General features: G+C 38.6%; 2 protein-coding genes across 5 annotated transcripts; one reads left to right on the top strand and one right to left on the bottom strand.

Moving 5' to 3' along the window:
• The first annotated feature begins 2,472 nt into the window (after nt 1-2,472).
• LOC125186429 (B-box zinc finger protein 19-like) lies at nt 2,473-5,513 on the top strand. Of its 4 annotated transcripts, none has more exons than XM_048082788.2 (6): nt 2,473-2,889; nt 3,545-3,641; nt 3,725-3,840; nt 3,935-4,183; nt 4,286-4,377; nt 5,076-5,513. In XM_048082788.2, the coding sequence occupies exons 1-5, from the start codon at nt 2,797-2,799 to the stop codon at nt 4,370-4,372; spliced, it is 642 nt and encodes a 213-aa protein (XP_047938745.2). In that variant the 5' UTR covers nt 2,473-2,796; the 3' UTR covers nt 4,373-4,377; nt 5,076-5,513. The 4 variants fall into 4 exon arrangements, with proteins under 4 accessions (XP_047938745.2, XP_047938743.2, XP_047938744.2 ...); XM_048082786.2 differs by having other exon boundaries at nt 5,071-5,513; XM_048082787.2 differs by lacking the exon at nt 5,076-5,513 and adding an exon at nt 4,644-5,024.
• Nucleotides 5,514-5,578: 65 nt separating this feature from the next.
• Nucleotides 5,579-7,947, bottom strand: LOC125186428 (fructose-bisphosphate aldolase 1, chloroplastic-like). The gene is made up of 6 exons (XM_048082785.2): nt 7,718-7,947; nt 7,343-7,612; nt 6,815-6,924; nt 6,637-6,727; nt 6,191-6,460; nt 5,579-6,102 (listed from the first exon to the last, which is right to left on the bottom strand). The coding sequence occupies exons 1-6, from the start codon at nt 7,880-7,882 to the stop codon at nt 5,824-5,826; spliced, it is 1,185 nt and encodes a 394-aa protein (XP_047938742.1). The 5' UTR covers nt 7,883-7,947; the 3' UTR covers nt 5,579-5,823.
• Nucleotides 7,948-8,672: the final 725 nt, after the last annotated feature.

The following is an 8,672-nucleotide window of genomic DNA, read 5'->3' as shown; positions in this document are numbered from 1 at the left end:
GGAATCGCCCTCCGGAATTTGGGACAACGGTTGCGTCGAGCCGCTCCCTCCGAGTTGTGTTCGGGTGCCCACCCGTATTACCCATTGAGGGCATCTTGTATGTCACCGGGTAAGGCCGGTAGCCACCCGAAATTTGCGAACCTTGGGTAAGATGAGGGGGCGAGAAATTCGTATCCGACAAAGGGAATGGCGAACCGTCGAACCAATCGTGGTTCCATCCGGGGGAGTCAAAAGGGTGTTCGTCGGAGCTGTACATTTTTGCAAGAGAGAAATAGTGAGAATTTAGAGAAAATGAGATTGATGAGAGAGTTGTTTGGTGTAGTGTGGTGTGATTTTTTGTGTTGAAATGGAGGGTATTTTAGATGAAAATGTGAATTTTGGGGTAAAAATAAATTAAAAATGGAGAAAAAACGGATATAATTTATTGGGAAGTGGAAAAAATATATATTTTTTTAATCTGAAATATCAAAATTTTCAAATTACAAAAAAATGAAAAATGCCAACGGCATTGTCGTTGGTGAATCAGAAGCCGCCACGTCAACGTGCTCTTCGGCACAGCGGTGCTCGATGGCAAGAGCACTTCCGTGCCATCGACAAGAGCACAACGGCGAGCAGGGTACTCGCCGCACTGACGGCATGGGTGTGCTCGTACCAATGAGCACCGCTGCGCATGCTCTAAGAAATTGCAAATTTTAAGAGTTTCTTTACTACCAGAAAAACAAGTGGGGGTTATATTGTCGTCAAAAAGTGTATCCACAAAATAACTATAAAATACAAAAATTAATGCCCTTTTATTTTATATATTTCATATTAATATTTTTGCATTTATTATAGTACTAATAATTTAATGCCTGAGGCTTTATTTTTTGTCAAAATCCTTTTTGTGCACGAAATATTCGAGCGGGGCCAAGCTATGATTTTTTCGAGCCAATTGACACTTTACCGATCTTACATTGTTTTGGGCAAAAACATGGTTAGGCCTAAAAATGGATCGAACCATATACATGCACACACATGTATTATGGATCTGACGGATTATGAATGGGACAAAATTTAAAATAATAACACATGAAATAGTGCCAAATATATCATTTTTGGATGGAAATAGGTTATTATTAATTTTATTTTCACCATATATAATTAAATTTGACTTTAATAAATATAAACGCAGTTCTATTTCTTTTACATCTCTTCAACTTTTTATACAATTATCTTAATTAATAGTTTCGTTTATATTTAATCCTACAACGAATGAAAATAAATAGGAGTAACTATAATTACTTAGCTGTGGTTGAGTTAGGGGAGTGATCAATTGCTAATTAATTAGCAATTTCAAATTAAGACTAAATTTTATCCATTAAATTAGAAGATCTAGTGGTTGAAATAATGTCACGTGAATTATATTTTTAATTAAGAAAATTAATAAATAAAATTAGAGGGTATTAATGTCAATTCCCTCTCATTAAATCATTTAAAACTTTAAATTTACGTAACTCTCTCGATTTAAATTATTTTTTCGCAAAAAATATATCAAGTTAAAGATAATTTTATAAGGATTCCAACGAGATCTCAATTGCATATGTTCCGACGATGTTCGGATGATGAAATTTGATATTTTTTATTTTAGTTTTCGTAAATGTTGATAACCAGATTTTTATCAATAATAATAAATACATCAAAAAATCTCAACTAAACCATGTAAAAATCTCAATAAATATTTGTTGATATTTTCTAGTACCAGTGCTGATTTCTTATGTCATATTGTTGATATTTGTAATAACACTATGTTGATATAAAAAAACATTCACGAAAATTATCATATGATAACATAATGACGATATTACCCTTTTGTTGATATTTTGTCTACTATTTATTAAGATTCGTAAGATTTAATCTCATCCACTCATTTTAAAATCTAAGAGTGGAGATTTGGTCTTGATTTTGGATTAGGATGCTATAACTTATAGCCTATAAGCATTAGAATATGACCCGGTTGAGTTATACTCTTAACTTATATTCATTCTTTTGACCGTTCGATGTACTATTTCTTTTTAATAAAAGAACAATATATTTAATATTTTTATTTTATTCTCTCAGTATATTTTTAATTTATCTTAACTGAGCTTACTAAACTCTATCCCTTTAAATCTCATATTAAAAAAAAAAAATGATTGTAAGTATAATAAAAAAATCTTACCCGTAATTAGGAATGTTATTCCACTATTAGCTCTCCATCACCTCTTACCACTATACCATTAGACATAGTACAATATAAAATTTTTATTTATCATCACAAAATTTTGGTAAGATAATATAATGAATTGCTTCTACTAAGATTGACCTAAAAATTCAAATTTACTGAGGGCATTCTAGTCATTTTGCAGTACAGCCGCCGAGGCCAAGCGAAAGCATCACGTGTCAGGTAACCCAAGCGAGTACTATAAGACATCCGTACACGAGCGGGTCGGCAAAAAAAACTGTTTCCGGTCGTAACACAAACAATCTCTCTCTCTCTCCTTTGTATCTCCGATTCCAAATTTTCCGATCGCCGACAGCCTATCCGTTTTCACACCCGTACAGAAAGTCCGCCGCCGCAACCACTCTTTTCCACCGCCTAGCTTCAGTTCTTCTCACGCACTAAGTGTGATCCACTGGCATCATATGCTTTGGAGAAGTCGAAAATTCCCAATTTATACGATTCATTAGCTCGGATGGATAAGTAGAGAATGTGAATTTGAAGTAGGTTTTAGTATATGCGAGTTTTGATCGGTCAGAGAAAAAGCTTGAGCGGTGATAATGAGAACTCTGTGCGACGTCTGCGAGAGCGCGGCGGCGATTTTGTTCTGCGCCGCGGATGAGGCGTCGCTCTGCGGCGCTTGTGATGATAAGGTATTCATATATGTGGCTTTGATGTGTATGTGTGTGAATGGATGGATCTAACTCTAAATGCTTTTATTCCCTTTTTGATTTTGGTTGGAAATTGCTTCTATTTTTGTTTGGATTTGGGTAATTTTTTGTCGGAGATTTTTTTCAACTGTGATTGCTGTGCTCAACAATTATGATGTTGGAATTCATGTTTGCTTTCTTCTTTGGTTCATTTTTCGCTTTCCCTTTCTGTTTACCGCAATTGAGAAGTCTCATATTCGCATTTTCTTTTCATGAAATAAATGCTACTCTAGTAGTACATTTTTTTATTATTATAATCATAAAATACTGTGTTCATTTATTTATTTAATGGTTATCTTCAATGTATAGTTTTTGCTTAAATATACAGCTTGATCATTGTAATTAGCCCATGGGATTAGATTTTAATTTTGGTTTTAAGTATCAAATGCTGCTAATTGATGGATTTACTCATCTAAATATGAATGCTTTACAAGCAGTTTTTGCTTTGGATATTGGTTTGGTATTCATTGTTTTGTAAAGATGGGATTGATCTTGGTTATGCTGAAGAGAAGTCTGTCCAACTCAAATATTGATTAATGGTCATTTCAAAATGTTGTTTTCCAAAGATGTATAGGCTTCTGCTTGTGTGTTGTGGCAGGTTCATATGTGTAACAAGCTTGCTAGTAGGCACGTGCGAGTTGGACTAGCCGAGCCAAGTGAAGTCCCGCGTTGTGACATATGTGAGAATGCTCCTGGTATGCAGCCTCATATCTCTTACTACCTTTTGTCTTCATACTTGAGAAAGGCAAAACCACTTCATGGGCACCGTTGTATGTAGCTTTCTTTTACTGTGAGGTCGATGGAACTTCCCTTTGTCTGCAATGCGATATGATTGTCCACGTTGGTGGCAAACGAACCCATGGAAGATATCTTTTGCTGAGGCAGAGAGTTGAGGTTTGTGGTTGTAAACGAAGGGCACTGGTTCCCTTTTGTACCAAGCAGACACGGCCTTGACCCTTTGTTTCGTTTATTTGCTTGGTTTCTGTAGTTTCCAGGGGACAAACCTGGAAGTGGGAGCTCGGATGAGCCAGGATCACATAGACTGAATCTTGGTGAAGCCAAGAGAGAACCTTCTCACAAGCCAACTCTTGGAGGAAATGAGGATGTGGTAAACCATCGTGTTTCTGCCGATCCAACTCCAGAAAACAACACTGAGAATGATGGGAACATGGAGAATATGTTTATCGACCTCAATTCGAGACCTCAAAGGATGCGTGGTCGACCTCCAACGCATCAGGTATTCATTTTTTTATGACAATAGTCCAGTGAATCTCACCTATTATCCACCATGTTTGAAATTCAGTTGTTCTAAAAAGTTTAATTCGGTGTGTATTTCAAGGGACGTCGGGACGGATTGAGCGACAACAATCATCAGTCTGAAAGTGTTGTTCCAGATGGATATTTGAAAACGGAGCTTGAAAAGTAATGAAGGTATATTCCTTACATGGCCAACTGATAGCTATCATAATATTTGGATAATATATTTTCCTATACATTTTCTTGCTCACGTCAATCTTTTCAATTTCTCCCCATGAAAGCCTGTCCAAATGCATCCCTTATTCCCTTTCGTTCCTTTCTTTCTAGGGCAAGTTCCTACATAAAACTGCAGTTTGTTGATATAATGAGTCCTTTTATACAAAATACTCTCTTTAATATTATCACTGTACTTACTGAATGAAATTAATGGAATTTGACAGGACTTGCACTTTTTTTTTCTCTCTTCTACACTGACTGTGTTTTGGGTTTTCAACGGTATCCAAAATGGTTGTGTTCTTGTTTAAAGTGCCCTCGTCTGCACTTTGCAGTCGAGAGATGCAATGAAGCTGGAGTTTGCTGTTGTAATCATCTAAAACAAAAGAACGCCATTTCACTTCACCTCACCGAAATGTTTGAGGTTTCTAGTCGTGGAGAGAATAACTTAATTTAGATTTATGCAAATGATTCAATTAAGATGGGAAAGCCGTTGCAGCATAAAGTATTGTAGTGTATGTATAATGAGTTGTTGAATACGCCATTATGTAATGTCGAGCAGGGACAAGCATATTTTCATAGTGAAATGCTACTGTCGATTGTTCTAATCCTTTACATCTCTTGCAACTACACCCCCCCCCCCCCCCCCCCCAGTTCAGTGCATCCTGCTTGCAGGCATATTTAGGCAATGGAATGAGACAGGATAAGGAACATCTGCCCGTCAACAGTCAGATTTGAGGATTTTATTGTCCACAATCCTAGCTCCTCCTAGAACAGTCTCTACCAACCAAAATAGCTCTTGAAGAAAGCTTGTAGAGGATGATTAGAGACGAACCTCAAGAAAATTGGAAAACTCAACAATAAAGCTTCATCAAGATATGAAATTATCCAGAATTCGTCAGTTATGTGTATTGTGCAGTCTTGTTGTATCTAAAGCTCAATGGCTTTTCGTGCAGCTTGAAATGAAGTTGCTTCAACTCTTCTGTTTCTAGTTTTGGTTGCAGAAATGCTTTTGTGGTCAGATAACAATATCATCGTTTAAGTGTGTTTGATTTTCTCACATCAAATCTTATGATTCTGCAGCAGATGGTAAGCAACATTGTTCAAGTACTGTGTGTGTGTGTGTGGTGATAAACAGGAGGCAAATCTTAAAAGAAGAAGGTAGGTAGCAATTCAAACTCCAATAATAATAAAAAAGCTTACATCTTTATGCCGTATTCAGACATGTAATAACCATAATATGCTCAAAACCAGTGTCTGGAAAAATTTATATCATGATTGATACTAACTAGTCCTCAGCAGCATTCGGTTTTCAAATGAAGTGGTTAAAACAACAAGCCCATGTAACGTAATAGAACAAAAACCAGCACCACATTTTTGTTTTTGTCTCTGCTTCGATGTGAGCTCTTAGTAGCTGTAGCCCTTTACAAACAGCTCCTTCTTGGCCTCCTCGGACTCGCCCTCCGCGGTGTATTTCCCGAGCTGGGCCAGGGAGTTCGCCTTGGCACGGATGAGCAGCGCCTCCTGAGCGGCCGCAACATTCTCAGGGCGCCCGGCCCAGGTCTTCAGGCAAGTGTTCTGGAGAGCTCTCGCATAGGAGAACGACACGTGCCACGGGTTCGGAGACTGGTTCATGGCATTCAAGTTCAAGGTGGCCTCGACCTCGGATTGCCCGCCAGACAAGAACTGCACAAGACATCATTATTAGTCGATGAAAGAAAGCCGGTTTCTCTATGGAATATGGAATATGGAATTGGAGATGAAGGATACTTGCCATGATTCCGGGGACGGCCGGGGGGACCCGGTGGCCGAGGAGCCTGAGGGTGTAGGCGGCGACCTGCTCGGGGGTGGCGCGGTCCTTGCATTGTGCACCAGGAGTGACCATGCTAGGCTTGAGGAGGATGCCCTCAAACAACACATTGTTCTGAGCCAAGTAGAAAAAGACCTCTGCCCAAACCTTTGAGGCAACCTCAAAAGTCGTGTCAATGCCATGCTCACCATCCAACAAGATTTCTGGTTCCACAATTGGGACCAAACCATTGTCCTAACCAACACCACAAAACAAAAAAACGATTTCAATTGGATGAAATTAGAGATACTATTATAGTAATGAGGAAACACAATGAACTATGTATCTTATGTATCATGAAAGCGTAAACCTCCTAACAAAACTGAAAAGACTAATCGATATATAACTAGCTAGTAATAAGATTATTATACCTGAGAAATGGCAGCGTAACGGGCCAGCCCCCAAGCAGCCTCCTTCACGGCCAAGGCGGATGGTCCGTTGGGAATGCTCACGACTGTACGCCTGAGTCATCAAAGCATGAACACATTATAAGTATCAGCTAATAGGTGAAAACGAGCTCAAGCTTGACTCGTTTATTAAATAGCATACCATTTGGCGAAACGAGCACCCTGTTCGTAGTAAGCAGCAGTGCGGGAAGCAAGACCATCAAGACCTTGGCACCAGGACTCATCGTTTGATCCAGCTAGGGGAACCAAACCCTGTCACATAAATAATTCCTACTATATTAATTTTGATATATAGGAATTTCTTACTCCCTTCATATTAAAAAATATGGAGTAGTATGTCATCTAGAATTTTATGCACATATCAATGAAAAGAAATTTTAATCAAATTAACTTTAATGAATGATTATGTTCTCCATATCGAAACCATATCCATTTGGTGGATAACATAATAGAAAACGATCTGTATATCTGATATGACTATTATGGCTCTTGTATGTATTCAATTCAAGAATAATAATGTAATTATGGAGTATGACATATTTTATTCGTCTATCATCCGTAATATCATTATATCTCTATTATTTTTGTAAATATAATGATAATTATTATAAAATATAAAAAACAATATAATTGGCAAACATAATAGTTGTGAGATAACATGGACGTTTACCTTGTCAACTTTGATGCCGGGTGTGATGCCCTGCTCGATGAGAACATCAACGATCTTGCGGCCATCAACCGTGGATTGGTAGAGAGTCTCCTCGAAGAGGATGGCGCCGGAGATGTACTGGCCCAGCCCCGGTGGGGTCACCAGCAGCGTCCTGAACGCCTGCCTGTTCGCCTCCGTGTTCTCCAATCCGATCGACGCCAGCCTCTTCCCGCACGTTGCGTTCGATTCGTCCATCGCAAGAATCCCACGCCCCGGCGACGCTATGCTTTTCTACAAATCCAACATTATCATTATCACTCAACTATCTCAATAAAATTAATTAATTAAAAAACTCTCTCTACATATATGGAGTACTATATATGAATACATTCGTACCGCGGTCTTGACGAGCTCATCGGCGTAGGAGGCGCGGATGGAGACGAGAGAAGGGGCGCAGCGGACGACGGCGGCGGCAGAGGGGTGGCGGAGGAGGGTCTGGCCCTTGACGAAGTCGGACTTGTCGAGCACGGGGGATGACTTGAGGAGTGATGCGGAGGCCATTGCTGCTTTCTTGCTCAAGATTTGGCTGCTTCAAAATCTTATCTCTCTCTCACTGCTGTTGTAAAATTTGGAGGCTTATTTATATAAGATTAAGTGTGCATGACGAAAAGATGAGTTGTATGAGGCTGTCGTGACTGGGCCAATCACCGTCCGCCGCGTGGGAGGTGGTTTTGTCCTATCTGCCGGGTCTAGGCAGTGGTGGTAATGGGTCGAACTATATCCGCCTCCCAAAATAGGATTGATGTGCATTATGGAAGACTTGAAATTAAAATTTTAATATCCACACAAATGGAACAATTAGAATATACTAATATTAATAGAGGGTAAATGGCCTATATTTATTCGTGGAATTTGCCAATTTGGTGCACCGTATCGACCGTCCACTCCATGCCACATGTCGAATAAGATCGTGCCTCCAAAATGACGCCAAGTGATCAACTTTTGATATTCTATGATTTGGAAACAATAAGGCATAAGCATTGAATAGCGTAACGATGAGAGCTTAGTGTAAGCTTATATGCTAAAAAGCATTTTGGTTTTATATATAATGATTTGAAACTTGAAAATTTCGTCCTTGTTTTTGGATATTATGGGTCGGGATTTGCAATAGTTGAGAATTTAGGAAGTAATACTACTACTATAAAATAATTTTATCTATCAAACATCATACTTATAAGTATAACACTGATAGTCTAATAGTAACAATCTTCATCTTCATCTTCATCTTTATCTTTATCTGTATAATTTAATCTTAAACGTACCCTAACAATGCTAGGCTGCTAGCAAACTA

The sequence above is a fragment of the Salvia hispanica genome, chromosome 5, assembly GCF_029641045.1.
Source record: "Salvia hispanica isolate PSC_SH4W2 chromosome 5, Shi_PSC_v1, whole genome shotgun sequence".
In the NCBI taxonomy this organism is placed as follows: domain Eukaryota; kingdom Viridiplantae; phylum Streptophyta; class Magnoliopsida; order Lamiales; family Lamiaceae; genus Salvia; species Salvia hispanica.
Note: the sequence above shows the minus strand (reverse complement) of the source record. Positions and strands in the feature narration are given on the sequence as shown.

Excerpts from the sequence above, each read along its gene's own strand:
- LOC125186429 (XM_048082788.2), top strand. The coding sequence starts at position 2,797 with ATGAGAACTCTGTGCGACGTCTGCGAGAGCGCGGCGGCGATTTTGTTC. Across the intron at positions 3,841-3,934 it reads TGCTGAGGCAGAGAGTTGAG|TTTCCAGGGGACAAACCTGG; the intron begins GTTTGTGGTTGT and ends TGGTTTCTGTAG. Across the intron at positions 4,184-4,285 it reads GTCGACCTCCAACGCATCAG|GGACGTCGGGACGGATTGAG; the intron begins GTATTCATTTTT and ends GTGTATTTCAAG.
- LOC125186428 (XM_048082785.2), bottom strand. The coding sequence starts at position 7,882 with ATGGCCTCCGCATCACTCCTCAAGTCATCCCCCGTGCTCGACAAGTCC. Across the intron at positions 7,613-7,717 it reads ATGAGCTCGTCAAGACCGCG|AAAAGCATAGCGTCGCCGGG; the intron begins GTACGAATGTAT and ends TTGGATTTGTAG. Across the intron at positions 6,103-6,190 it reads CGGCCGTCCCCGGAATCATG|TTCTTGTCTGGCGGGCAATC; the intron begins GCAAGTATCCTT and ends TGTCTTGTGCAG.